The sequence below is a fragment of the Vidua macroura genome, chromosome 3 (assembly GCF_024509145.1).
Source record: "Vidua macroura isolate BioBank_ID:100142 chromosome 3, ASM2450914v1, whole genome shotgun sequence".
NCBI lineage: Eukaryota > Metazoa > Chordata > Aves > Passeriformes > Viduidae > Vidua > Vidua macroura.
Genome location: NC_071573.1, coordinates 15,251,204 through 15,278,748, shown reverse-complemented (window position 1 = coordinate 15,278,748; position 27,545 = coordinate 15,251,204). Strand labels below are relative to the sequence as shown.

Sequence of the window (27,545 nt, the reverse complement as noted above, 5' to 3'; positions counted from 1 at the left end):
GGTTGCACATTTTTTACATTTCCAAAATGTTACTGATTTGAAACTCTTCGTTCTCTCAATATACTATTTGTGTCAGCCTTTCTGCCCAATTTACTTGATTCCAACGCAAATGACTACCTGTCCCTGTCCTTCAGCATTTGTGGTTTCCAAACTTATATTAATAGCTAGAGATTTTTCTTGGAAGTTTATTTTCCAAATTTATACTGAGGTTTTTCAAGACCTCGTAGCAGTAGTATCACCTGCCCTTCAGTTGCAGAGGGCTATGCAGTAACTTGTCTTAAAAGTAATAACAACTAGCCTTGATCCCAGCCATTACTTGGAAATAATATAAATTTAATATTCATCATTCTTCTCATAGCAGTCTTAAATTAGATATTTTCTCCCTCAAATATCCTTGTTTTCCTTTGCATTGTGGATTGTTGTTTTCTTTCTTTTTTTTTTAACAAGCTAGGGAAGGAGTTTATGCCGGTCTTGCTAAAGGCTGAGTTTGAGTTTTATGAACTCATTTACTAGTCATACAGTACTTAGAGTATTGCAGTAATTCCAGTGTATACCATTCTGTGTGTAAATCCCAGCATGATGGATGGCCAGAGAGAACATTACATTTCTATTACCTCAACATGAATACTGTGCAGCTAGCTAGTATTTTATCTCATTTTTCACATGGATGGAGTTGCTGGCCTCTCTTTAATAGTAGATATATACTGGCAATGTTTGTCATGCTGCAGAAGTTCTGTTTTTTATACTGAAGTTTTCAGAGGAGTTCCTGGAGTAGAACAAGTAGCAATAAGATTGTTTTTAACAGCGTAATTTAACAAAAGCAGATCTTTGACTGATGTGGATCTGCCAGTTCAGAAAGGAAAGCAGCTGTAATTCCTGGCTTGTATAGTTGTGCTACCATTGAAAACATGCAGCATGTCCTTCTTAGTTGCTGGAGCTTTCTATTAAGTAGCTTTTATTGCTTGCATCTACCTATTTGAAAAATCTGAATTGAATTTTTGAAGAATTACCATTTTGGGGGCTGTTGTAAATGCTGATCCTGAATAATGGTCGGTCCTGCAATTGCTGCAAGTTTAAAGCAGCAGCTTAAAGTTTTTTTGTTTTGTTTTGTTTTTTTTTTTTTTTTTTTTAATGAAATTACATACATAAAGTTACAGATAATTTTAGACTGGTGGATTTTTCTTCCAACTTGGTGTCCACAGACCATGTACAATAACTTGTTTTAGTCCCTTTATCTTACTTCTCAATAGGCGTATGTAGGGAATTTCTGAGGAATATTCCCTGATGATTTTTAAGATGTCACAACTGAAGGCTGGAAATTGTTCTGCAGTACTGGAATTGCTGCTGTTAATTTGAATTTAAACTTTCTTTTGGATGCTTTAGAAGTTAGAGATTAGTAGAAGCTTCTTTACTGACATGTGCTTAAATCTGGTTTAAGTGCAGAAAAGAAAATAGAATGGGTTTACTTTTTAGAAATATAAAGGTTGTTGTTATATTAAATAAATTAACTACAACTGCATAATTTTAAGATTGTTTTTGCATTTCCAGGTATTTAATATAATCAAGCTTCTCTTAAATTTGTTCAAACATGTTTGTACTTTATCTTTAAAACCAGTTTAATATAATAAATATCTATACTATATAATAACTTTAAACATTTCTGTCTGTAAGGGAGTCCGAAATTGGGCACCTGTGTCTGCATTTTACCACGGTTTAGCCAATAGGAAACCTCAGACAAAATTTTGCTACTTGCTTGTTTGTAATTTGTGTTGTGTGTGTATTTGGATGGCAGATTAAAATTGCAGGGATGCTTTCAGGACCAGACAGTTATGTCTGTGTAATCCAGTGGTGTTAGCCTGGAGCTAAAAAGTAAATTATTCTGTCCAGAATTAGAGAGTAAAATCAAACTGATTAACCATCTATTACTATTCTATGAGTATGTATGAAGTAGACAGTTGAACTGTTCAGTGTTTCAAATACACTTGAGAAAATTCCATGGTGTCTCTTAGTGATTAAAACATGTTTTAGGTACTTCCTTACTGTTTTTGACAGAACAGTGAAACATTTGGCAAAAGGCTGCTGGAGATATTATGAAGGCATCAAAGTCACTTGCTATGTATTTCCAGTCTTTGAGTAGATAAGAAAAATGGGTAAGAAATGTGTTTGGGGGGGTTTTGCATTTGGCAAAATATGGATTTTGCATAATGGATCAGTAGGAGCTGTCTGACGTGTGATGTACACTGAAACACCTCATGCTTTAGAAATAGGTAGACTGTAGATAAACTGTAATTCTGAACGATTTGATAACATTTTTATTTGTTACTTCAATGAAAATTTGTACATAAAATGAAGCTTCCCTCTAGAATTGACATTCAGCAAATAACTACGTTGAGGAGCTGTTCATCACTGCTTCTTTATGTGCATCCCATCAGGACTGACAACAAAACATGCAAACTTATGGGTCTTGAGTCCTGGAGGTGCAGTTAGAGTAAATAATAATTTGTACTATTTGTAATATTTTCCCTTCTTTCCTCCCTTCTGTTTCCAGCTTCCTGAAATATTCCTTACCTGTGCAATCTTATGACCCTCAAAATTGCAGTATCTGTGTATTGTTCTCAATGTGTGGGAGTAGTTCTGGGAGTGAGGTAATGGGAGTGAGGCATGTTAGGGTGGAGGACATGGAGAAAAACTAATGTAGGTTTTTGAAGCCTTCCCATGTTGACTTCAAGCCAGCTCTGCAAATGAGGTTGAGGTGGACTAAAAAAAAAACCCAACCAAACTGAGTGCCACCTTTTGATTAAATTGGACCAGTCAAAGTGCTGAGTAGCTGGATGTATTAGTAGATTCATATACTGCATTTTGAAGTTGAAAGTTACTAAGTATGTGTAATTTTAAAGAGTTTTTGACTTGGAAATTCCTGTGCAGGAATGACTAAGTAAATGTATCCAGCTCTGGAGCTGTGTGTGGTTTAGTCAGTAGCCAGTTTTGGTGGTTTTTCTTGTTTTTCTTGTTTTTGTCTGTTCATTTGTTTTTAAGAAGAAACATATTACAGGTAAATATACTTAATTTTATTAGTCAAGTTGCCTTGTTTCTTGCATATTGATGCATCTGCACTGTTTATTGTGACCCCAGCAGAGTTTCTGTAACTCTAAAAAGGGGTAGATTTGTGACTGAAGAAGGGTTTTAGAAACTTTTTCACTGAATTGTTAAGGCTACCTGCAGGCTGTGTAGAGATTAGGTCCTGGTAGTATGTTTAAAGAGTCTGAGAACATAGTAGTAATTAGTTGATCCTTCTGTTGAAGGATACTGTTTGACTGAAGTATTCTTTGAGTTTTTTAAACACAACGTTTAAAATTAAAAGGCTTTTTGAAGGATTTTTCATTGAACTGCAGTGTTATAAGTTAAAAATTCATCATAGTCACTAACTTCCTTAAAAATCAGAGTTCTTTGGCCTGTTCCTTAAGACTAGCAGGTCAAATTGAGTTGCAAGTTTCTACAATCCTAGTGAAGACATGTGTAGCTGAAATCTGTTTTGGGCTTCCTTACCTCTGATGCCCTATTTCTCTTACCTAATCAAAAGACTTCTTAATCCTTTTAAAAGGCTGTAAAATAAGACAGTATTTATCATTTTCATCGCAGACAACAGTACTGTACTAGACAGTTTCCAGTAGTGTATTCTCACCACAAAAAATAGCCTAATCTAAAGCTATGCTCTAATCCTTAACCAGCCTGAGCAACCTGCCTGCTTGCTCTATCACCTTCTTACCTCTTAATCTGATTTGATGTTTTACACTTGTCATTTCTGTGCCAAGGAACTTTATTTTACTGTATATCCCATATGGAGAACATAGACATCAAGTGCTATTTTGTTTACTCTGGACCAAAATGGCTTTTTGTAGTTTGATGGTCTGTGGCCAATATTTCAAGTTTATCTGTCACCTAATTTGAGACTTTCTGCTTCATCATGGAGGTGAATAAGTTGTGTGAGTGGAATGTCTGGTGATGTTTAAACATATTTTAAAACTTAATTTTTAATGTAGGAAGGTAAGCTGCTTCAGAGTCATCCATTCAGAATTTACTTACACTTCGAGATTCCTAAAGTGAAAGAAAATTGAAAGAAAAAACAACTGACAGTCACTTGCAAGTATAACTACTACTGTAATTTTTCCAGATTAAAATGCTTGGTGAAGCTTCTGTGTGGAAGGTGCTAGATAATGTTAACTGGCATCCAGTTAACTAGCCTGCTAACATCACTTAAAGAATCAATATTCAGAATCTAAAGGCTTGAAATTTGGGGGTTATTGTAATGATTATTTTTAAGAGTTCTTGGGAAAGAAGACAGCAGAAGACTTTGCATCATAAGGAATAGATGGTGTTCTTCCCTTGATAACAGGACTAAGTTATCTCTGGCTTTTCTAAGATGGCTAACTAGGGTTTATTTTGAGAGGTAAAAAATAGAATTTTATCTGTAGGTGAAAGCAGCAGTCAATATCCCCTTAAAAACACCAGACGTCTTTAGAAATGTGTGCTGTTCTTCTATAATGCAGTATTATATGTTTCGACAATTCTGTCTTCTACTTGCAGTTGATGGTAAGAATACAACTGCTACAAATGTTCTTATGACACTGGTTTTCTTTATAGAAAGTGGAGCAGTTCCAAAAAAGAAGGACCCCTTAACACACACGAGTAATTCCCTTCCTCGTTCAAAGACTGTTGCAAAAACTGGATCCACAGGCCTTTCAGGTCACCACAGAACGCCCAGCTACAGTGGGGTATCATCATCTGTGTCTAGACCAGCGCCTAATCCTACACCTTCAGCTCACAAGGTATAGTGAGGATAAATGTGGAACTATACACTTGAATAATCAAGTGTAAATTCCAGAAGAAGCTCTGGATTTAATGCCTTAATTGCAGTATTGTAGCAGCAGAAAGTTTTTTGAAAAAACTGAAACTCCAAATTTTTAGCCAGACCTCTTGAGGTATGCTGCAGAGTGGATTTTAGAAATTGGAGGACATCAGGTGGGTGCATGGGCAAAAGGATTTTAAGTATAATCACTGTAATAAATACTACTTCTTTTTAAAACTGCATGGGAAGTTGAGTGAAAGTTACCTAGAAGAAAAATAAGTGTTACTTATAGTATGTAAAAAATGGAAGGAAAAACCTCTTATTCCAGAGCTCCTAGATGTTCTTCTCTTTCAAAGCATGCATGCATGCATGCAGAGGTTGTTTTGCAACCACATTGAAAAGCAAATTATAGTTAGGCTGGGACTAAAACACAGAAGTAAGTCCTGTAGTAAGAATACAGAAAATTACGGCATTTCTGTTGACCCATCTTTTTCCCTTTCATCCTTATTACCCAGTAAAGTAGAATAAAGAGCAGAATGGACTGAACATAACTGTTCTGTTAAAACATTATTGCTGCTGTAATATAATATGAAGACTTTTAAGTGGCCTGTTAAAAAGTATTACAGCAGTAGGAGTTCCTGCTTATAGGTATTGAGAACCTGAGATGGTTTGTGATGCTTATTTCCAGAGTATGCTGGGGGAAAATACTGTATTTAAATAAATGAATTATCAAACAAAAAAAAAAGCTCAAACCAAAGACCCTTCACCACTGGAGCCTAAGGTATCCTACTTGTGGCTGACTAATGATAGTATGATTTGTAGCAAAATGCAGCAGTAGAATATTGGGTATTTGTTAACGTGCTGTTTTACTGGAGCAAATGAAATGTAGATCTTACTTTGTTTAACACTGTGCTTCAAAGTATTAATCTGGGGTTTTTGTTTTTTTTTTTTTTCTCTTCCCCCCTCTCCAGGCTGCTCCTAAAAACAGTAGAACAAATAAGCCTTCTACTCCTACCACTGCTCCTCGAAAAAAGAAAGACACAAAGATATTTAGAAATGTGGACAGCAATCTTGCTAATCTTATCCTAAATGAAGTTGTTGATAGGTAAGTATGAAGAAAAGTAGGCTTTTAATCCAGTAAATCAGTTTTGCATTCAGTACCATCTTAGTCCACTCTTGGAATGAAATTAGTACTTTGTTGGGGTTTTTTGAGGATTTTTGGTTGGGTTTTTATTTATTGTTGTTTTGGCAAAAGAATGTTTTAAAATACTTAACAATATAAGTTGTAGATTTTCTCAAAAGGATTCTGTATAAATAGTGAAATGCATTAAATTAGTCATCTGCAGCTGAGAAAGAGTATCTCATTGTTAGACTAATTAGTATTCCATTTCTTTGTTAGTGGGCCAGCTGTCAAATTTGATGATATTGCAGGGCAGGAACTGGCTAAACAAGCTTTGCAAGAAATTGTTATCCTTCCTTCTCTTAGACCTGAGGTAAGCAACTGGGTATTGTTATCAATCTGTGACAGGATTAAAGAAATGTACTGTGCTTCATACATGAAATGATGATTCTTGAATCCTGTTTTTACTGATAATGATTGCTACGAGTAGCTGTGGGGTCCTAGCCATCTTGGAAAAGGATTTATGTGTTAAAATAGTTCCATGAAATTCCTTGTCTTCTGGTTAATCAGTGTTGCAGAAAGTGAGTGGAGCAAGAAAAAAAAAGAAACTCCCCAAAAACTCAAGCCCAAATCAAATCAGCAAACCACAAAGCCCTAAAAAAAAACCAAACAAAAACAGAACCATAATACCCCCACAACCCCATAAAACAAACAGCAAAAGCAAACAAACAAAATTTCTCACTGTTTGTCAGGCTGACTGTTCCAGATAGCTATAGCTGTGTGTCCAACCTTATATGGCCATGTAAGGGACAAAGCCCACAACTGGAAGGGTGAAATGGGAGAGATTTGTGTAGGTAAATTAGGTCATGACACTACCTGTTTGGAAAAATGTTATTGTTTTTGACCAACATCCTCTCTGTCAGGGTGTTGGTCAAACACCGAATAGTTTATTCACAGATGGAAAGGATGCAAAGAAGTGTAGTGAACAGTCAAATACACTGAGACGTGTAACACTTGAGGGCAGTACTTGGCTGTATGGAAGTTGATAATTTAAGCTTTTATTTATCATAGATGGTACCTCAACTACTGTGACTGCCTAAATTCAGGCCTAGTCTGCATACTACTGGAATTTTCTCAGCTACTTTTAAGAAAAAATTAAATTGGTCATTTTCTTAAGATGAACTTCCTAAAAGTTGCAGTACTTTTCAAGAAATTGCATGCAATGATTTCCTGCAGTGCTCTCATGAGATTCCAGCTGGAGTGCTGTGTCCGGTTCTGGGGTCCCCAGCACAGGAAGGGCATGGACCTGTTGGAGCAAGTTCAGAGGAGAAACAGCTAGATGATCAGAGGGCTGGAGCACTTCTCCTGTAAGGAAAGGCTGAGATTTGGGGTTGTTAAGCTTGGAGAAGAGAGGGCTCCAGGCTGACCTTATTACATTACTTCAGTGCCTGAAGGAGACGTAAAAGAAAACTGGTGGGGAACTGTTTACAAGGGCAGGTAGTAACAGAACAAGGGAAAATAGCTTCAGACTGAGAATAGGTTTAGATTTTGATATTAAGAATAAGTTATTCACTGTGAGGATGATGAGACGCTAGAACAAGTTGCTCAGATAATTTGTGGATTCCCAATCCTGGAGTTGTCCAAAGCCATATTGGAAGGGGAGTGGAAAATGTTTCTGCCCATGTTAAGGAAGTAGATAATCTTCAAAGTCCCTTCCAACCCAGCCCCACTTTATGATTATTGAAGAAAAATTGCCGTTTGTACTTTTTGTTTGCTTGTGGGTCTCATTTGTTACATGGACCAGTGACTGGAGTTGCCCTGCGCTTTTCCCCTTAATGCAGCTACTGGTTTTGAAGCAGCATAGGGAAGAAACCTTAAACCTGGCATAGCATCACAGAAATACAAGCTGTAAGGAGAAAAAAGCTTTGGCAACAAATGTGTGTGCTCAGATGTAATGCAGAAGGAAGATGTCATTATGGCATCTGTTACTACAGTGCAATAGTATGTCAAGTGTGTTGTTCAGTGACACCAACAGTGAGAATTGGGTAAGATGCTTGGAGTAGCTTTTCCAGTAACATGGTATCTTCAATAAGGTTGTCTCATATTACTGTAGCTAGCACTGGGCCTGACTTTGGTGTAGGCTGAGATGTAATAAGGACAAAGAATCCCATGAATTTTTAAACTTTCCTTGGAAGTAGAGAGGGTTGGTTTTATTCCTTATAAATGAGCACAACAGATGTGGCAACTATAGAGGGATACTTTGTAAATTAACACTAGTTCAGTTTTGATCTTAATGAGTTTTGAACTCAAGTTCATATTTAACAAGCCAATGGTATTTCTGTAGTAGAGCAAAAGTTGAGGTACATAAGCAGGAAACTGGCTGAAACCATTTCAATGGTAATATGCTAATGAAATGCTAGCAGTTAGTTCAGACCATGTTCAGTATAATTAGCCTGTTACCAAAACTTGATACGTTTTGTGTATCTCAGTAATAAACGTCAGTGCAGCTGAACTGTAGGTGATGATCAAGGTGAGGAAGAGTTACAGATTTGATCTGGGCTGTGTGAAAATGGTGGAACTCCTCAAGAATTATATCAAACAAAAGAAGTCAAAAAAATGCACATGGTGGTAAGCAGCTTGGACAGCAGAAACACTGGAGTGTTCATTTAGTAGATAGCTGGGTAACTACTTTTAGGGATCAAAGTCAAGCACAAACAAAATGCTGTGGATGATGAAATAAGAGGGAAAACACATGTTGGTCAGTCATGGCAGAAATACAACAGTGGAAATGGAGCCACTTGTTGTCATGGATATTGTGGAAAGAAATGCCGGCAGGCAGTGCTGGATGTATATGAGATACCCTTCTATGGCTTTTGCTTGTTTATTGGAATTATTGGAAGCTGGAAGGGAGGGGTGAGTGTTAGATGAAAAGAGAAACTCTAAAACTTTTGAGGGAAGGGGTAAAGACAAAGCGCTAGAGGAGGCAAGAGTAATAACTAAAAGATTTGTATTCTGTGAGAATTTGTAGACTTGCTTGCACTAGATGTGGTGTGAGCAGTTTTATAGAATAGGAAGGATGAATCTGGTGCAAAGTGAGAGGAGATGACTGTCAGTAGCATAGAGAAAGTAGGTGGCTGTTAAGTAATATTTTAAGTCATTTTGTTGAAAGGTTGTCTTCTCAAGTTTCATTTAATAAGGAAAGATGAAGGAGTTCTTCCATCTGGAGTTAGTAAGAACACTACTTCAGCTCTCCTATTGTACACCTGCATTGCTCCCTTTTTAACTGGAATTGATGCTTTAAACTTGGTAGGCTAGTCTGTCTTGTGGAAAGTGTTTTAAACTGCTTGCACAGTGCATCCAGGCACAGAACAATTACAACATAATTTAGCTGCTGTGTGGGAAACAATAGTGGTGTGCATTAGGTCAAGTTAGTAACAGAGTGTAGTTCTCTCCAAGCCTTTACTGTTGTGGCACTCACTGCTACTGTTATCATCAGTGCTAGCCAGTGTCCTCAGTCTTAAACCATTCTCTTACAAAGGTAAAGCAACATTTTATTCAAGTCTTTGATGATAACTTAAGATGTCCTTTTAGTTATTTACAGGTCTGAGAGCTCCTGCACGTGGTTTATTGCTGTTTGGCCCACCAGGAAATGGGAAGACAATGTTGGTGAGAAAATTAATTCATGCATGCATTCCTGGGCTTAAGATGTAACCACAAGGGGTGGCTTTCAGTTTGGGGCTTGGACTAATAAACTGTACATTCTTACAGAATATGTATTACAGTGCCATTTTATGTATAAAAGGGCAAAATTGTTCTTAAGTCTGGATTTTACAGAGGGAATTGCGAAACTGGTCTCTCTTTAGTTATTTTCATTGTGACACGTAATATTTTAGAACTTAAAACCAGCAAATCCAGGTTTTATTTCCAGCGAGCACAAAAGGAAGTGGGTTAATTATTTTGTACAGCAGTGATTAATCAGAAATTATCTGCTCTCCACTGAAACATACTAGAAGTACATTTTGGAAATGAGGAGGGAGCACAGTAGCAAAAAAAGGGATTGTCTCACTTGCACACTGCTGTGCAAAGAATGTAAGAGCTGTGGAACTGCCTAGCCAGAGCTTTTTTTCTCAGCCTGATGTGCTAGATCCAGTGAACTGGAGCTCTGTGGCTGTGCATCAGCCAGGGAGCATCGAGTGTCGTCGTCCTCATCACATGGTGTGGCTGCAGCTGCACTCTCTGCTGACACTGGAGCTGGATCAGCTTTCAAGTGCAGGAGTGTGAATGTAGAGCAGCTCATGTAGGCTCATCTGTTATGTTTGACATACTGCAATATAATTGCTAATGACTAAAATTAGATTCTCTAAGCAGAGAATCATAATTTCTTGAATATGGTGAAACTGTTAAAGAGGAGGGTAGTCTGAATGAGCATTCCAACTGATTATTTTCCCTAGCTTTCCTCTGAAAACAGCTTTTGCAAAGATAAAGAAGGGGAAAAAACACCTTTTTAAAATTTTTTATGTGACTTGATCCAACCGGTGCATTAATTACCACCCTAAATTAGTTAAAACTGGCTTAGATGTCTATTCAGGATAAATTGAAAGGAAATGGAAACTTTTATTCTTCCATAGCAAGTTGTAGTTGGCTGTGGAGCTAATGGAAAAGTCTGTGGGAGTTTGCAAATTATTAATTTGGCTGCATAGCCATTCTCATTTTTAAGTGATCTGGACAGAAGTTTTCCATACCATTTACAAGGTACTCCCTTTGAAGAAATAGGGGTTTTCAAAACTGTCCATCAGGACATGAGTGGTCACTACAGATGCAGAGAAGTATCTTCAATATGATAGTTTTTAAAAGTACTTTTGTTTTTCCCTCTTTTACCAGGCCAAAGCAGTTGCTGCAGAATCAAATGCTACTTTCTTTAACATCAGTGCAGCGAGTCTGACTTCAAAATATGTAAGTAGTGGCTGTAAATTACATGGAGTTGAAAACACCCATGCTTTAATTGGGGCTTAAGAAAGCCAGAGGCTTGTGATGAGTCCTTGGTGAACTGTTAGCCTATAATGAACATCGTTTTTAAAAAGTGACTTATGAAGTAAAAAAAGTTTAGTTTTGTGCTTGCGATAAAGCAATGTCAAAGGTTTTTTCAGCTCAGCAATGGCAGTATTGCAGATGAGTGGTTGTCGGGTTTTTCATCCTTAAAAAGTGTAGTTGGGTCCCAAGTCTCTTTCACTCTCGTAATTTAGGCACCAAAATCTCTTGACGGTTAATTCAGATGTGATCATAAGAGAAGTTGTAGCGTTTCTTGTAAGATGTAAACAATACCATTGTATGTACTGAACCAGTGATATTCTGAATATGTATAACTGGACTGAGTGTGGTTAGTTACCAGCAAGATTGTCTGTAGGTCCTTTTGTTAGCTGTCTTGTAGTAAAAATTTTAATCCCCTACAGAACCAGTTTATTGTTATTTTAGGTGGGTGAAGGGGAGAAACTGGTGCGTGCTCTATTTGCAGTAGCCAGAGAACTTCAACCTTCTATAATTTTTATTGGTAAGACCTTAAATGTTAACTTGTATTTACTTTCTTAAATAATCTTACTTACCAAAGATTAGTAATTAACTGTTGGAATAGTTGGATAAACTTCTTTTGGGTAATTCTGCAGCTCAGGACAGCTGTCTCCGATACGACCTGCTGGCCAATCAGTAGTTCACATTAAGCATGTTAGATTACTGTTATGTTATTTAGTTGGTGGTAATAGTGGGAAGAGGTGGTCTCTAAAAGAAAAATACTGTACTGCCTTTACCAAGTAAGTCCATTAAATTTCTAACATGAAAATATGTTCTGTTTGTCCTGAGTAGCAGTTTATCATCAGAAAGATTTTTTTTTTTCACCTCTCATTTGTGCTTGGCATTACCTATTCAAAGGCCAACACATCACGCAAGTTTTTAAACTTTGTTAAGATCTGTCTGTCTTCTAAAGAATAAAGATCTGGTCTTCTTTAATGGAGCCTTATATTAGCAAAGGAACTTAGGCAAATACACAGACTTGGATGTTGTGTGCTTAATTAAGATGTATTTCTTTGTTTTTTAGATGAAGTTGATAGCCTTTTGTGTGAAAGACGAGAAGGTGAACATGATGCTAGCAGGCGTCTAAAAACAGAATTTTTAATAGAATTTGATGGTGTAAGTATTTAGTCTTGGTATTGTTTGATTTAGCTAAATTGGCTAATTTAGTGGCTGCTAGTACAACCTATAGGTGAATTACAAAGGGTTTGGCTGCTGGGGCTTAGCTCAGCTTCCCTTCCACCTCACCATAATTAGCAAACAGCATTTTTTTGTTGTTCTTAGTTTTCTACCTGCTTACTGTGGTGTTCTGGAAGATGCAGTCTGGACTGGAAGGTAGTGATCTGGAGATGAGCTGTAATAATGTCTTGGAAGATTATGGACAGAGAAGAAAGAAGGATAACAGATGGCAGTAGTAAAGCTGTGAGGATAACTGTTCTTACAGGGCAAGAGGGACATTTGAGGATCACAGAGAGTAGACTCCAATTGCAATTGCATGGCTTTATAAATCACTTTTCTTTATTCTGGCAAAGCAGAACAAAGATTAAATGGCTTTTAAATGGTTTTTGGTTTCAAAGGAATATGTGTCACAAGCATGCACTGTCAATGGGTGAAACTTGAGGGATGAGGATTTCCAAGACTAGTTCAGACTATATATATATAGGTATCTCATGTATACACAGTTCTGACACATCAGAAAGATCCATTTCTGTGTTAGTACACCTTTTATTGAGCTATAACTTTTTTCTTGGTATCGTAAGCTAGAGAAGACAGAATCCAGTAAGAAGTATTTAATGGCATGAATGCAATACCCAGGAAGAAGAACTGGATTTTGTAGTGGGACACACAAATGAGATCAGTGTATTCTTCTGTCACAGCACTGTTCTTGTAGTGAATAATTTTAGTTTGTGTTTCATTAGCACGATGGAATATTGCTACAGTGGTGAAGCAGTAGTAATGAGGTACAGGAGGAGCAGTTGATAACATGGAGAGGCAGCAAGGTTGGGAAAAACTCCAAAATGAATGAATCAGGACAAATAATGCAATGTGACAGTGATATGCAGAGGTTATTTACACACGCATGCAGAGTTTTTCCTTAAAATGAAAAGGGAAAAATAAGCATAATGCAAAGTTTGCTGACTTATTTAGGGTGTAACTATGTCCTACACTATTTCTGGAGAACCTTTTGAAGATGATATGCTAGCAGTGAACTTAAATCTATGAAGAATTGAACACTAAGCAGATAATGTCTCTGGTAGCCTAATGTTTTCTCTAAAGTTTGGAAGGTCTAAGGTGAATTAGGAAGGAAATTGCTGTATCTTTCTGCTATTATGGTTATTTTATACCCCATTTTGATTTCTGGATTTCTGCAAGGCCTGTGCTAGATGGATCTCTGTTCGGAATTTGTGGTTCTGGCTATACTTTTAAAGTTTTGATTCTTGCCCTATAGGCTGCAAAACAGTGTTTGGTTTTAAACAGAACAGCAGAAAGTCTGGTTTTTTCACCATAATTATCTCCTGGCAGCTAAACTGATGAGTGCCTTTTATAGTTTTATAGTCTCAGTTTTTTCCAGAAAGATTTTTTTGGGTTTTTTTTTCCTACCTTTTCCTGGTTTGACTTTACATTTATCAGGAATATTTTAAAGCTGCCTTAATGGAAAAAAACCCAAAGCATATATATATAAGATCCCATCAGTGTGAATCCATTGCAAGTTTCTAAATAATTTTGTTGTATTTCTGCTTAATGTAGACTGTGTAAACTGAGAGCTGGCTTGCCCTTCTCACATTATATAGGTGCAGTCTTCTGGAGAGGACAGAATACTTGTGATGGGAGCAACAAACAGGCCTCAGGAGCTTGATGATGCTGTTCTCAGGTATCAAAACATCTTTTTCTGAATATACACTAAGATGATATTCATTATGGAAAACAGGTTTTGCCTAATATCTTGGTGAAGTTTTGTAATAAGTAAAAGCTATTCAGCAAGGCTAACTTACTTAACTTCTCAAAGAGGGGCTTTACTCTTTTCTTTTGAGAGGCATCTGCACAGTCATGATGGTCTTAGAATTGTCTGAAACAGTAGTACCTGTTGAGATCAAGGCAGTGCTTTTTAAATTTCTTGGATTTAGTATTTTCCTTTTTTGTTGTTTGGATCTTAATGGCAAAATAAAGGAGAACGTGTGATCAGTATTCCAGGCTGACCTGATCCAGTATTTCTCTGAATATTGTCTTCTGACATCCCACGCAATTACAGATCTTGCTGTAGATTTGCCTTAGGACTTTTTTGTTAAAAGTACTCATACTTTATTCTCTTTTCATTCTTGATTGAGGAAAATAGATATGTCAGCACTGCCTGAAGAAATTATTCCAAAGACTTTTTTGTGTCAAAATTAAAAGATGCTTCATTTCATTGCCAGTAGTCAGTGGTATTTCTGCCTTTAGAGTGTTTCCCCTCTGGGAGGAGTCTTATAACTTCAGTGGCACCAGTGGCTTGTACATTTTTTGTTTGGTTGTTGGTAGTTTTTTCAAAATCTCCAGTTGTACTTCCTAGAATTTGATGATGAAAGTGAAATTTTGTCACTTAACTAAACCAAATGTTAGATTTGTATGTGCTAAGTAGTTACAGAATAGTGTGAACAATGTATACATGTTTGGGTTTTTTTCAGACGGTTCACCAAACGGGTGTACGTGTCTTTACCAAACGAGGAAGTAAGTATTGTTTTCCATTCATAGTTTTAAGACACTTCTAGGCAATTCTTCACTTGCCCTCGTGGATGATTACAGTTCTGTGAACTAACTTCTGGCTCACCTTGACCATATACACCATGCTTTAATTCTGGGAACTATTTACAGTTTTTCCCTATTTTTTTTTTTTTTTCACTCATACTAGTAGCAAATCTGCTGGTAGCTACTCAGTGTTTCTTGAGTAGTGATGTGTTGCTTACAGACTGGCAGACGTGGGCAAGTCTGAAGTAGGACTTACAGGAGCATGTTTGTTTGGTTGAAGGAAAGTGTTCTACTGCAAAAGACAGAAGTAATTTTCCTAATGTTTTTCAGTTCAACAGGAGATCAAGACTTTTGATGAAGATTCTAATTATTCTTGATACTAGTAGTTAGGCTCTTGATCTTATTTTTACCCAGTCCTTGTCTCTGCTCCTGAAGAGATGATATTGCATAGTCTAATTGCACAAGCACTATAGGCAAGTTTAAACTGGTGAAGCACGAAAGCAAAACTGACAAAAGCGTAGTTCTGTTCTTGCAACACAATTTTAAGTGTTCAGTGAAAACAAGTTTTACATCTGATAATTTTATCTTCTTTTCAGACAAGATTGATTTTGCTAAAAAATCTTCTAAGCAAGCAAGGAAGTCCATTAACCCAAAAAGAGTTGGCTCAACTAGCGAGGTAAGTATTTTGTAACCATACTAAATAAATATATTCTTCTACTGCATTCATTCAGACTTTAATTCATTCAAAATGTAACTAATGCAAATCATCCGACAGCGACAACATGAATTGCATGCATTTGGGGAAGATGGTTCCCTGTCAGGCTGTATGAAAGTATTTTTTATATATGCATATGAGGATACACCCAGTCAGGTTTCTGTTGTTGAAACATGCTCATCAGCTCTTTCCTTTGAGGAGGAGGGAGGAGGATGTTTCTTTCCACCCGTCCCTCAAGGAGTCCAGCTCTCCTCCCTGATGCAAAAAGATAGCACCAGTTTTGCACTTGGCATTTATTTCACATAAAAGGCAAGATCTCTTTGCTGGTGCCTTGCTAGGCTTGTTGAATGTATTACCAAGATAGCAGAGCAAGAACTAGATAATTTTAGGTTCTTTTCACTTTAAAATTTTATTGGTAAAATGTGGGTTAATTTTTGTCTCCTGTTGTGAAACTGAGTTGTTTTATGTTTTTTGTCATTGAGATTGACACAGTACTGCTGTTAGTCACCTAAATCTAATAATTTGTGTGAAGGAGATCAGACTAAAAAGCAGGTAGGGCAGGAAGGAGTGAAGACAGAGCGTGAGATGGCAAAGATAGGCAGGTGGATGTAGTTCAGTCTGTTTCTCTTTGTGGTAGGACAACAGAGGTTAGTACAGTCTTTCATGTAGCATTTGTCAGCCTCGTAGTAATGTTGCAGAAGTTGATGTGTAATCCAACTGAATATATTCCCTCTGTGCTTGAAGGTTGTTTGCTCAGGCCACATTTAGGCTGCAATAATAGCTAACTGGAGGAAAAACACAGTATCAGTATTCTAACTGCAAATGTAAGAACCAAATTACAAATGCAACTTGAGTACACTTTTTTCAAAGGGTTTAGAGAAAATGTAAAAGTTGAGCATCCTGCCTGCTTCTTTTTCCATCTTCCTTTGTTTTGAAAGAGAGAAGTATTTAACCTCCATTATAATTTTGTGTTCCTTTGTCCCTCTGCAACTTTTTCTATAAACTGTAATAGACTTTATGATCTCCAGAAGATTAAGCTCTTGTTCCTGCAGCTAGCCACTGTTCTTACAAGGGTGCTGCTTTTGTTTTTAAATTTTCATTTAGGTAACTTATACTACTAATTTTCACTTAATGTTGGCATTTTGTATTGGTGGCTTTCTGGTTCAGTGCAGGCCTTTATTCTCCAAAGTATTTAATTGATTAACTTGGATATTAAGTCTAATTCTGGAACAGCTCCTACAGAGTGTACAGGACAATTGAGGTTTTGGTTTTATGATAATTGACAAATGTTGATAAACTACTGCTACAGAATTCTCCTAAGAGAAATAGTAAATGTGCTTGGGATCAGTTTTCATCTAAAAATACTAGTTGCTGCCTTTTTTTTTTTTCCCTAGAATGTTATTTGGGACTTGAATATCTGCACTTTAATCTGTGGAAGATCACTTACAGTGAACACACTTTTGATTTATTAAACTTGAAAAATAGCATCAAAGAAATACTTCTTCTGATTAAGTAACACTTTGATTAGCTGCAGTTAAATTGATGTAGTTTGAAGCAGGTTTTTGGTTTTTTTCCATTCCTCCTTGACCCCACTTTTTCCTTTGCCAAAGAATGACAGATGGATACTCTGGAAGTGACCTAACTGCATTAGCGAAGGATGCAGCACTTGGCCCCATTCGAGGTAAGCTGCAGAGATTTTTATTGAGGTTTTGACATTAGAGTTATATTTTCTTGCCTCTTTATAATTCTCAAACCTTTGAAATTTAACTTTTTACATTGGATTTTAGTTTGTTCCTCGTAATAGCATCTTTATAAGATTACTTACACAAAACCCTTCAGCATCTCACCATGTGAAACAGAAAATTTTTATGTCATAGGAGAAAAGCAGTGTGAAGTGTTTCTCACTGATTTGTAGGGTTTTTAACTAGTGTCTTTTTGAGGCTGGTGTCAGTTCTGTTGTAGCTAAATTATTACTTGAATAGCAAATGCTGATTGCACTACTTGTCTTTATAAATGGGTCAAATCTCTTTTAAGTCTAAGGGAAGGAAAACTGAAACAAGATATTTTATGGGGTTTTTTTCTAGATACAGTTTGAATGGCATAGCTTTTTATATTTTTAACTCTTAATGTTGAATTGTGATCCAAATGACAACTGTGAATGAACTAGAGTTATGCTTGTTCTTTCTCTGACATGTCCAGCTAGGAAAAACTCACAGTTCTAATGTGAATACTTTTTTCCAGCACCTCCTCTCTTTGTTCCATTTAACTAGCTAGTTATGTGTACAGTAGCCACATCTAAGGGACCTGATCTTGTTTAGTGGAGATCAGTAGAAGGATTTTTGTGTAGAAAAGATTGTGAAGATTTGGTGTTAGTTTTCTGTTTGTAGACATATTTTCCTACATTACTGAGAGGTCCTAAAGGCAGGCAGTGCAGAAGTGTTCTGTAGTACCAGCCTATTACGTGTAAATAAAAATTATTGCAACTCTCTTAAATTATTTATGGGGAGGAGAGGTCTCTTCATGTTTTGTGGATGTGTTTGTGTTATTATTTTTTTAAATCCTGTAGCATGCATTTTTGCCAGTGCACTATGTCTTTTGAAAGCAGCAGTTGGAATGTGATGTTTTTTACCCATTTTCTTTGAGCTGCTGAATTTGTAAAGCAGATCTTTCACAATACTGCATAATAACTGGGAAACAGAACTGCATTAAATGGCTCTTATAAGAGACATCGTGTCTCCTAAGAATTTGAATATATTTATTTAGGGTGGTGGAATTAATCATGTATGCATTTAGGTATGCAGGCTTTACTTTGCTGACAACTCACTTAACACACAAGTCCGTTTCAAGAAGAGACCGTGTAACATTGTGCCACACATTTCTTTCACTTGCTCCTGTATTCCATAAAAAACAATATATTTTTGAAAATGTTTTGTGATACTATCCTTGCCAATCCTGCCTAGATTCTTTTTCTTGTACTCTCGTAGCAAAATGTTTACTGTTACATGTTGATACCATGAAAGCATTGCAAGTTAAAAAAAAAAAAGTATGGTGAATGATATAAGAATGTTTAGATCCCATGAGTGTACCATAGGGCAAGAAGCACTGTGATGTGCCCTGCCTGATTTTATTTCAGTGTTCTTGGCTGACTGTACCTTCTTTTTCCTGAACTTCAGTAGGGAGGTTGTGGATACCACAATTAATATGGGGGAGGTAGCTCTGTTGGCCTGTGTGCTGTTTTCCATTCTTTAGGAAGAAGGAATAATTCTGCTATCACTTTGTGCTGCATCTGCAGTAACTGAGTGTGAGTCCTCAGCCTGGTTGAGGAGCTGATAAATGGAGAAGAAGGAGGCAAAACCACTATGTACCTTTCTGTACAGGAGTCTGTGTTGAGGCAGAAAGGTATAATTTTTAGCTGCAGGTTTTTTTCCAGAATAGAAGCGCTTTTAGCATGTTTTATTTGTCAGAAGTGATGGAAGTTTTCTTACAAAACTCACCCATCTCTTTTTATTTTTACAGAATTAAAACCAGAACAGGTGAAGAACATGTCTGCCAGTGAGGTAAGCTGTTCCTAGCAGCTGTATTTTCCCCTTTGAATAGAATGTTTTCTCACTAGAAACTTTTAAGGTCCCTTTTTGATGTGTAGTATCATACAAAATAAGATAACTTTTGGGGGTACTATGCTTTTTAATCACTTCTTCATTAAAGAAAATTCTTTAGAAATGGAGATTAAGAAGATCTGTCCTCAGATGTCAGAGGTTCATGGGTAGTTTGTTGGCTTTCAGGCTTCAGAGCACTTCTTTTTCTGTTAGTAAGTCTGTTGTTCTTCATTTCAGCTGACTGTCCTGTCTTTTCCTTCACACTGAATTGCAGTATTTGTTACCTAGCTGATGATGTCAGAGGCCTGGCTTTTATTTACTCACAGTGTTACTTCCAAAAACATTCCCAGAAGTACTACATGAAATTACTTCTACCCCCTTGAACCCAACTTTACATAAAGCAGGTTAACTTAGGGAGAACCTAAAACAGATTTGTGCATGTATATGTATAATACTTGCATTCATTGACACAGACCATCATAAAGAAAAAGGTTAAACTCCTGACCACAAACTGCAGCTGTAAACATGAAAGAAAAAATACGGGAAGCAATTGGTCCTGTGTACAGAAGTTTCTGTTCAGGTGTGTGTGCAAACCACATTTACATGGGGAAATGAAGCAAAACTTAATTTCTGAGTTGCTTCTTGTGTTTAGCCTGAGATTGTGGCCAAAACTATAAGCTGGAAGGGATTTGTTGCAGGAGGATGACAGCATCTGTGATTATTTGTTGTGATGTCCTCATATGCACCAGCTCACACCACCTATTGAAACAGGAAGCAATGACACAGTCTAATGAGCTATTAAGTAACAAGGCAAATCTTACTATTAGCAAGTGTTAGTTTATTAAAAATGGTACATACTGGTAGTCTTAAATTATGAGACTCTTGCATCAGGTTATAGAGTAATAGAACACTCTGGTTTGGAAGGGACCTTGAAAGATCACCTGGTCCATGCTTTTGTGGGAAAGGTAACTTAGATGAGATTATTTAGCACCCTGCGCAGTCATATCTTCAAAACCTCCATCAATGGAGACTCTACCACATTCTTGGGGGGGTTGTTGCAGTGAGCGTCTACTCTGCAAAAAAAATTTGTTCTTACATCAAGATGCAGCACTCGTAGAATGTGTTTTGTTAAAAGTGAATACTCAAATACTTCTCGAATAAACCGAAGTACATAAACCACTTGTTACCCTGATGTCTTTCATTTTCTGTTTAGATGAGAAATATCAAACTGTCAGATTTCACAGAATCTTTGAAGAAGATCAAGCGCAGTTTGAGCCCTCAGACCCTGGAAGCGTATATTCGCTGGAACAAGGACTTTGGAGATACCACAGTGTGAGACACTACTTGAAGTGAAACACTGCTACCTGGGGAGCACTTGGTGCAGACAACTGGGAAGCTGCCAGAGTTTACAGGACTTTACAGATATTTAAGTATCTGCATTCAAACTTGAGATTAAGAGAAAATTATACAATGTGAAATGTGTTCATCAAAGCCTCCTTGCCATTTAGTGAGGATTTACACACTGTAAGTAAGAGCACAACAGGACTTGAGATAAGTAAGATTCCTAACAATCCAATTCTGGTTTGAACATTAGTATATGTATATTGTTTCTGCTACAAGGCTCTGATGGTATTGATCATTGGAGGACCTTTCCCTGTGTTGTGTGTGTGTTTTTTTGTTTTTAATTTTGCCATGACATTGATGAACAATGAACTTGGAACAATGATGTTCAATTTGAGGTTTGTAAACTGCAGTTCATTTTTTTTGACTTTTTTTATCTTTAATGTGCCAAATAAAACAATTTCCCTGTGCAGAGTGGAAGAACAGCACTGGGGAATTATGATTATTAAAATGTTAAAAGTAGCTGGTCTGTTATTATTTGTCTTTTTGTTTTGTTGTAATGTGACTGAGTTGTTCACGGGACAGATTTGAAGAAGACCTTTGATAGCAGAACAGCAAAAAAACCCCAACCTTATAAAACCAATTCAAACTGCCTTTTAAAAGAAACATTACTAAATAAAGGAATAGACTGAGATACTCATTTACTGGCAGTATTTTCTCTTAATGCTTTTTGTAACGCTTTCATTGGTAGAATGTTAGCTATATGCTTCCAGTGTACAACTTGAGCCCAGCTGATGTTTGAGAGAGTAAGTGATGCTAATTGTTGAGTTTCAGAAATGACGTGTTTCTACTTTGTATTTTGGTCTGTTTATGATAATTGAAAGTAAAATTTCCATTGTGATAATTTTTTTAATCTCCACATGTGAGCATTAAAATATGAGGCTACATGTTTAATACATGGTACACACTAATGTTTTTATAGCTTTCATATGTTTCGGTTTATATATTAAAGTATGAAACACTCAACTGATCTGCTTTTTTAAAAAGAAACTGCATCTTTGTACAAGTACTTGTTTTTATTATATAAATGACAAGCTATTAAAAAACAAACTCTTAAATGATAGCCTTTAAGTACCATAATAAAGGAAAGCATTTTTGCCTTTACTTCTAAAGGCCCCACATCTTGTTTACAAATTCTACACAGATTAAACACAGATGTTTGCAAGGCAGAACACTAGTTCCTTGTGGGTTGTTGGGTTCTTTGTTTTTTTGGTTGGTTTGGGGTTTTTTTTATACTTCTTCCAACTTAGCGATACTGCGAAAATGCCTATTGTTTACTGTTGTTTTCATGAAAATGAGTTGTGTTGTTTGCTTTTGGTCTTCACAGAAAATTTATTTTTAATTTTTCATTTAACTTATTTTTTTTTAACTACTTACCTGAAAGTTGACTATAAATAATATATTAAATGTATATATGAAAAAAAAAAACCCCACCCTAGCTGATAGATACAGTTGTAGGTATAGTAATACTCTGAGAGGACTGTGCTCACTGTGTGGTATTGAGTACTAAATAGCAGAAACTCTGTCAAGCCTTTGAGGTGCACATATGCAATATGTTTGGGATTCTTTTTTTTTTTTTTTTCAACCAGAGATGCTTTTAACTGATCTTAAGATTAAAAGCAATCAAATAAGAGAAGATTGTGTTCTACTACTATGCCTTTTGAAATAGTCTAACCAAACCATTTCTAGCCTTCTAAGGATAGGATACTCTCAAATGTATGTCTTGTGTAAATTAAACATGACTTTGGTTCCTGTGATTCACTTCTCTGGAGAAATGCTAAAAGATTTCAGATTCTTAAATCTTGCTTTGCCTTAGTTCTTCCTTCAGTAGATCATCTCTGTTGTTAGAGATTCCTGGCTGACTTGATCTGTATTTGTCATACTCTTCATAGTGCTAAGCATGAATATTACTGTTTTATTAGCATCTGCCAGATAGCTACAGCTAAGAAAGGCCCTTGGTTTTATTCATAAAGCTTTGGTAAACATTCCTTGAGATCCTTTGCAAATGAGAACTTTGAAGATAATGCTTCTGTTTTTGAGTGTTCCTAAATGATTGTTGCAAAACTGTTGGTTGTGTCCACTTAATTTTGAGGAACATACTAGTTATTTATTTCAAATGCATACTCATTGGCATGGGATAGGCACCTGAAATGTTGAGAAAGAAGTCCCCATCTCCTAAAGTAGCACCAGTATGCAGCACAGAGAGTCAGAATCACCAGCTGCTACAGAAAAAGACAAGGGACTAGCCCTTTCACTAGTTTGTGCAACCAGTTCAGGTCAAGAGAATCTGTGTGACGGGTACGGCTGCTTTTTGGTCTTCTATTATGCCTGATTGTTTTCTGCTTAGTGGATGAACTACAGCCCCATAAATTAAAGCTGGAAGACAGTAAAAAAAAAAAAAAAAAGAAAATTTTGTTCTACAACATCAGTTTGCCCCACAGCTGCTGGATTCTTGGCCCATGGCTAAGTGCTGTTTGATTCATAAATCTCCTTTAAATGTCTTGTCTTATGCTATTTTCTGAATAGTGTCTTTTGAGAGTGATTCTGTTCCGCTTAAGGCATTATCTTCCATCTTACTCCTCATTTTACATGTACTAAGTCCCAGCTCAGTCATTCCATCTATATGTTGGATTAACTGTGTATAAGAGCAGATCTGGGGAAAAACAACCACAATGGGAAAAAAACACCAAACCTTCCCTTCCCCCCCACCCCCTTAAAAACAAAACCCAAAACCACCCCAAACAACCTCAAATTACCCGTATTTCTCAAATCTATAGTACTTACACAGAACTTTACCAACTGTATTTTCCACAAAGTCAGGTTGTGTTCTAATACAAGGTCTCAAATAAGGATGAACAGGACAGCAGCTTGGGTGCTTTTAACCTTTGTGAAGACTACTATTCCATTAGCTCTCTGGACTGATTTTTTCCTTTCTTTTCTCCCACCACCCCCCCCTTTTATTTTCTGTGAATCTGCCCACTACTAGTGAATGAGCAACTTGACCCACTTTTTTGACATGATTAGTAAGCAGCTTGTCTGGCTCTCTGCCAGTGTGTTTTACTGACTTTCAAGTGTAGCAGTTACTGGAGGGAGAAAATAAAACCAACCCAAACCCCTTGTGTTTTTCTAACAACCTTCTTCATACATTTTTCTGCTTTTATTAAGCAGGTTCCTGCTTTTTATTAAGCAGGAGCCACACTTTGTCTTCCCACATACTGGAAGAATAGTATGTACATTGCTCTTTCTCCTTAAAATGAGAATTTGTTGTGTGTTATGATGCTCCCTTTACTAATGTTGACTTTTCTGTGGATTACAGCAAACCTGTACAGGTTCTCTGCATATGCAAAGACAAAATCAACACAGAATACTAAAGATAAGCCTTAAACTAGGATATTTATGCACAAATAAGTTTCTCTCTCCTGTTAGTTTCTTAGACTTTACAGCGTTTAGTGTATCAGAAATAGGCATTGTGCCCCTGAGATATCTTGCTGACTCAAAGCCAGTTGCTAGTACAGTTCTGTTGAATTTGGCCCTGCAACTTTATGTAGGTAACAAATGTGATAATAACACTTCAAAATGAGTAAGAATGGGATCTCTGAACTGAGAAGGTATGTTGTTGCTGCACTAATTAGAGGCTATTGCTGGTTTTTCTGTACCATTCTCTCAAGTGTTTTTAAAATGACAGTTTTTATACATATAACTCAATTAACCTTACCTTCTGGTATAGGATAAGTAGTTTTTTTTCTATTCTAGACAAGTGGGGTTTAGCACTGCTTGGCACTGCTGTCAGGTCCCTCTTGTGAAATATAAGTACTTTGTACTGGGAATACTGAAGTCAGATGTGCTGGCAAATGGAACTGAGACATCTGTTCTGCAACAGGAAAGCAGTGTTCTCCTTGGGGTTTCCTTAATCACCTATGGTGAGACTTTGTGCCCTAGATTTCCATAGTGCTTTCCTACCCAAGACATGGATGATGCATAGTTGTGCCTAGGACGTGCTTCTCTAGCTTCTCCAGTGCTTTAGGGATGCTTCTGCATGTGGCAGCTTTGGGAGGGGGCCAGTGCTACTGTACCTGACCAGATTTTAATTCATTTTCTGTGATGCCCTCAAGCTTTTGTGATGCTTTAAGTTGTTGGGGTTTCTACCAAATATCAAAAATAGAATGAAGAGTAGCAAGCAGATAGTCAATGCAACTAGTTATCTCAGTCATTGTGCTAATTAGAGGCAGTTTTATTATTAGTTTCTCTTGAGCTGCTGTTTAGTGTTGAAGAATGTTGTTTTACTGACCTATGTGAATTTTCATGCTTAGGATGATCTGCAGACATCTTAAGAAATGACCAGTTGATCAGCTATTTTCTTTTAGAATTTCATATTATAATTCCCTAGTTATAATTTTCATTATATTTTAATTATGGTAATTATAATTCCACAGGATGAGGAAGTTAGGCTGTCACTTCCTGCAAATACAAAATCATCTTGTAAAATATGGGGAAATGTGTATTCTGTTTTTCCTGCTTCTTGTGTAAATCATTAACTGTCTTAGAGTGGAAACTTCTTACCTTGTCAATAACTACCTCCTGAGTTCAGCAATAATTGGCAAGGTACACACTCCTCCGGTGGATTCAATATACTGACTCAACACTGCAGATTCTTCAGAGTCCGATGTTTTGATTTGAAAATGCTTGATGTAACTTCTGGAAACTATGGTGATGAACCTTGTTTTGCTGTAAGACTTTCCTTGCCTTCATAAGATACACTTCTTAAAAAATCCTTTCTTCAGAGAAGTGGCTTTGAGGACTAAAGGTCGTCGCTCTTTGTAGTTGGTTAATACAGGCGTAGTCGTCAAAGATGCCAGGGTGTGGCCTCTCAGTTCTGCAGGGTTCTCTCCCATTAGAAGTGGGGAAGAAAGTACTTTGTCTAATAGTCGCACACCCTTCAAAGGGACTGGAAACACAGAAACTGTTTTTGCCACATGATTCCCATTTTTAGTCATGTGAAGGGCTAGTCAGTATTTTTCAGAAATCTGTATTAAAGTGATGAAAACCAAAGGTGGAGACAAAACACCATACCCCACCCCCATAAAATATATTGGACAACTCCAGTCTGGGATGGGATTCATTTTTGTATTTTGTTGTTTAGAAGCACTTTTGTTTCGTTGTTCTTTTAAGAATGTTTTCTGAAATGTTAAACACCATTTTACTAATAATAAGCAATGTAAAAAAGCATGACAAGCAGTCACATAGCTTTAGCTTACAATAAAATGTTTTGTTTGTCCTGTTATTACTGTTTTCTTGTCTGTTTATCAGATAAAATGTCCAAAACTAAAAGCCTTTTCATTAAACTTGAAGCCTATGAAATTGCTGCTGGTTTAAAAAAAAAAAAATTAAAAACATCGGGTGTTGTATACCAGATGATGGAACAATAAATATGTAAATAAATCAGTTTCTAATGAACATAACTCAAGTTCTTAAAACTAATGTAAACAGAAGTGCTACTTCCTAAATAAATGTGCTTAAACTGAAAGTGTGTGCTTATCCTAGTCTTGCTAGATCATGGTGAAAACCAGGAAGTTTCACATAACTGTGAAACCTTCTGGTGGTCATGGGGAAGTCCTGAAAAATTTGGAGCAACATTTGCTTGGCCTCAAAATGGCTTTTCTTTTGCTTGGGGGAGAGTACTGCTGTTCTTTCTGTTAAGTATAATTTCTTTACTTATCCCCATTGCCTTACCATTTGTCGTTCTCTGTCTTGAGGCTGCATCTGGACTGCTTACAGCTATTTCTGTTATTACAGTTACATCCTGAAGATAAAATTAATCAAATTTTATTTTTTTAAGGCTAATTTTAATATTACATATCTGGCAGCATTAGGGGTCTCCCAAAAACCAGCATGACCACTGCCTTCCACACATCATCATGTCAATCACTGCTAAAAGAAATCAACCCAATAAAAATCAATACAGTAAGGAAGAAAAAAACCCCAGTGTTTTGGACTGAAGCATGTGAGCTATTCCTGCTTCTGGGAAGCAATAATTCCTTAGGACAGAAAGACATCGCTGGTGTCTATCCAAGTTATCTCTCTTTGGCTGAAATACTACTGCTTGGAGGTAGATTTTGAACCACTAAAATGATTTCTATTGGTATTTTTGTGTATAGGTTGCAGACATTCAAATATTTTTATTCTCGTAGAGGAGATAATCAGATAAATTAAAATCGGTGAAGAAAGAACAGCATGAAAAAACATGTCCCACCATTTGCTATTTTGAAATCTACAGAAATTTTGGTTTTGGCAGCATGTCCTGGATTGAAGTTTATCTTGGACTCATTAAATTGTTCCCATTCCCTCTAAGGAGGGGAGACGAGGCTGCATGCCTAGTGTTAGGTGCTGGTGTATCTCAGATGGAGATCTGTTTATTTCTGTATTTTAGTGCTCTAAGTTTGCTAGAGAAAAGGGAGAAAAAAGTAAGTTAAAACTTGCTGGGTGGTGGGTTTTTTTGTTTGTTTTGGGTTTGGTTTTTTTTTGTGTTTTTCTTTATGGGTTTTCTGTTTGGTTTATTGTTAGTTTATTTGGGTGGGTGAGGTTTGTTTTGGTTTGGGTTTTTTTGTTGGGTTTTTTTTTTCCCCAATCATGCCATCTTTCTGCAAATTTCCAATTTCCAAATATGTTGTGAACTTGTGAAATCCAGCCTGTTTCCTACAAAGGTTCATATGGCTCTGGAGAAGACAGTTATGTAACTTTCTCTAAGTTATTTTTTATTCTATGTATCATGATAAACCAGGAAATACATGTAGTGGTTAAGGCAGAAAAATAGAATTTAATTCAAGTCCATCATCTCTCAACATTTGTGGGATTATTCCAGGTGCTATTTGCAGCTATATTAAAAAAAAACCACGCGTTTTTCAGAATATCAGCCTAAAAACAACCTATTGAGCAAATTGTGATATTTTTACCACATAGTTTTGAAAATTCCACTTTTTGGCAAGTGTATACTGTAAGAACAATATGTTCTTTCTAAGTCTGTAACTTCTGTTATTTTCAAATCTCATTTTAGTAATTTCTAAAAGGCCTCAGTAAGACATCCTT

The 27,545-nt window shown here is 36.6% G+C and overlaps 1 protein-coding gene across 4 annotated transcripts in view; it reads left to right on the top strand.

The window, feature by feature from the left end:
- The window catches only part of SPAST (spastin), a 38,749-nt gene extending 12,763 nt beyond the window's left edge, over positions 1-25,986 (top strand). For all 4 annotated transcript variants that reach the window (XM_053973388.1, XM_053973386.1, XM_053973387.1 and 1 more), the window contains 13 exons: positions 4,642-4,826; positions 5,818-5,951; positions 6,246-6,339; positions 9,558-9,632; positions 10,848-10,919; positions 11,439-11,514; positions 12,055-12,146; positions 13,820-13,899; positions 14,690-14,732; positions 15,347-15,426; positions 17,076-17,146; positions 18,982-19,022; positions 20,275-25,986. In XM_053973388.1, the coding sequence (XP_053829363.1) occupies positions 4,642-4,826; positions 5,818-5,951; positions 6,246-6,339; positions 9,558-9,632; positions 10,848-10,919; positions 11,439-11,514; positions 12,055-12,146; positions 13,820-13,899; positions 14,690-14,732; positions 15,347-15,426; positions 17,076-17,146; positions 18,982-19,022; positions 20,275-20,397 (1,166 nt within the window). In that variant the 3' untranslated portion in view covers positions 20,398-25,986. The remainder of the gene's footprint in view (positions 1-4,641; positions 4,827-5,817; positions 5,952-6,245; positions 6,340-9,557; positions 9,633-10,847; positions 10,920-11,438; positions 11,515-12,054; positions 12,147-13,819; positions 13,900-14,689; positions 14,733-15,346; positions 15,427-17,075; positions 17,147-18,981; positions 19,023-20,274) is intronic.
- Positions 25,987-27,545: the final 1,559 nt, after the last annotated feature.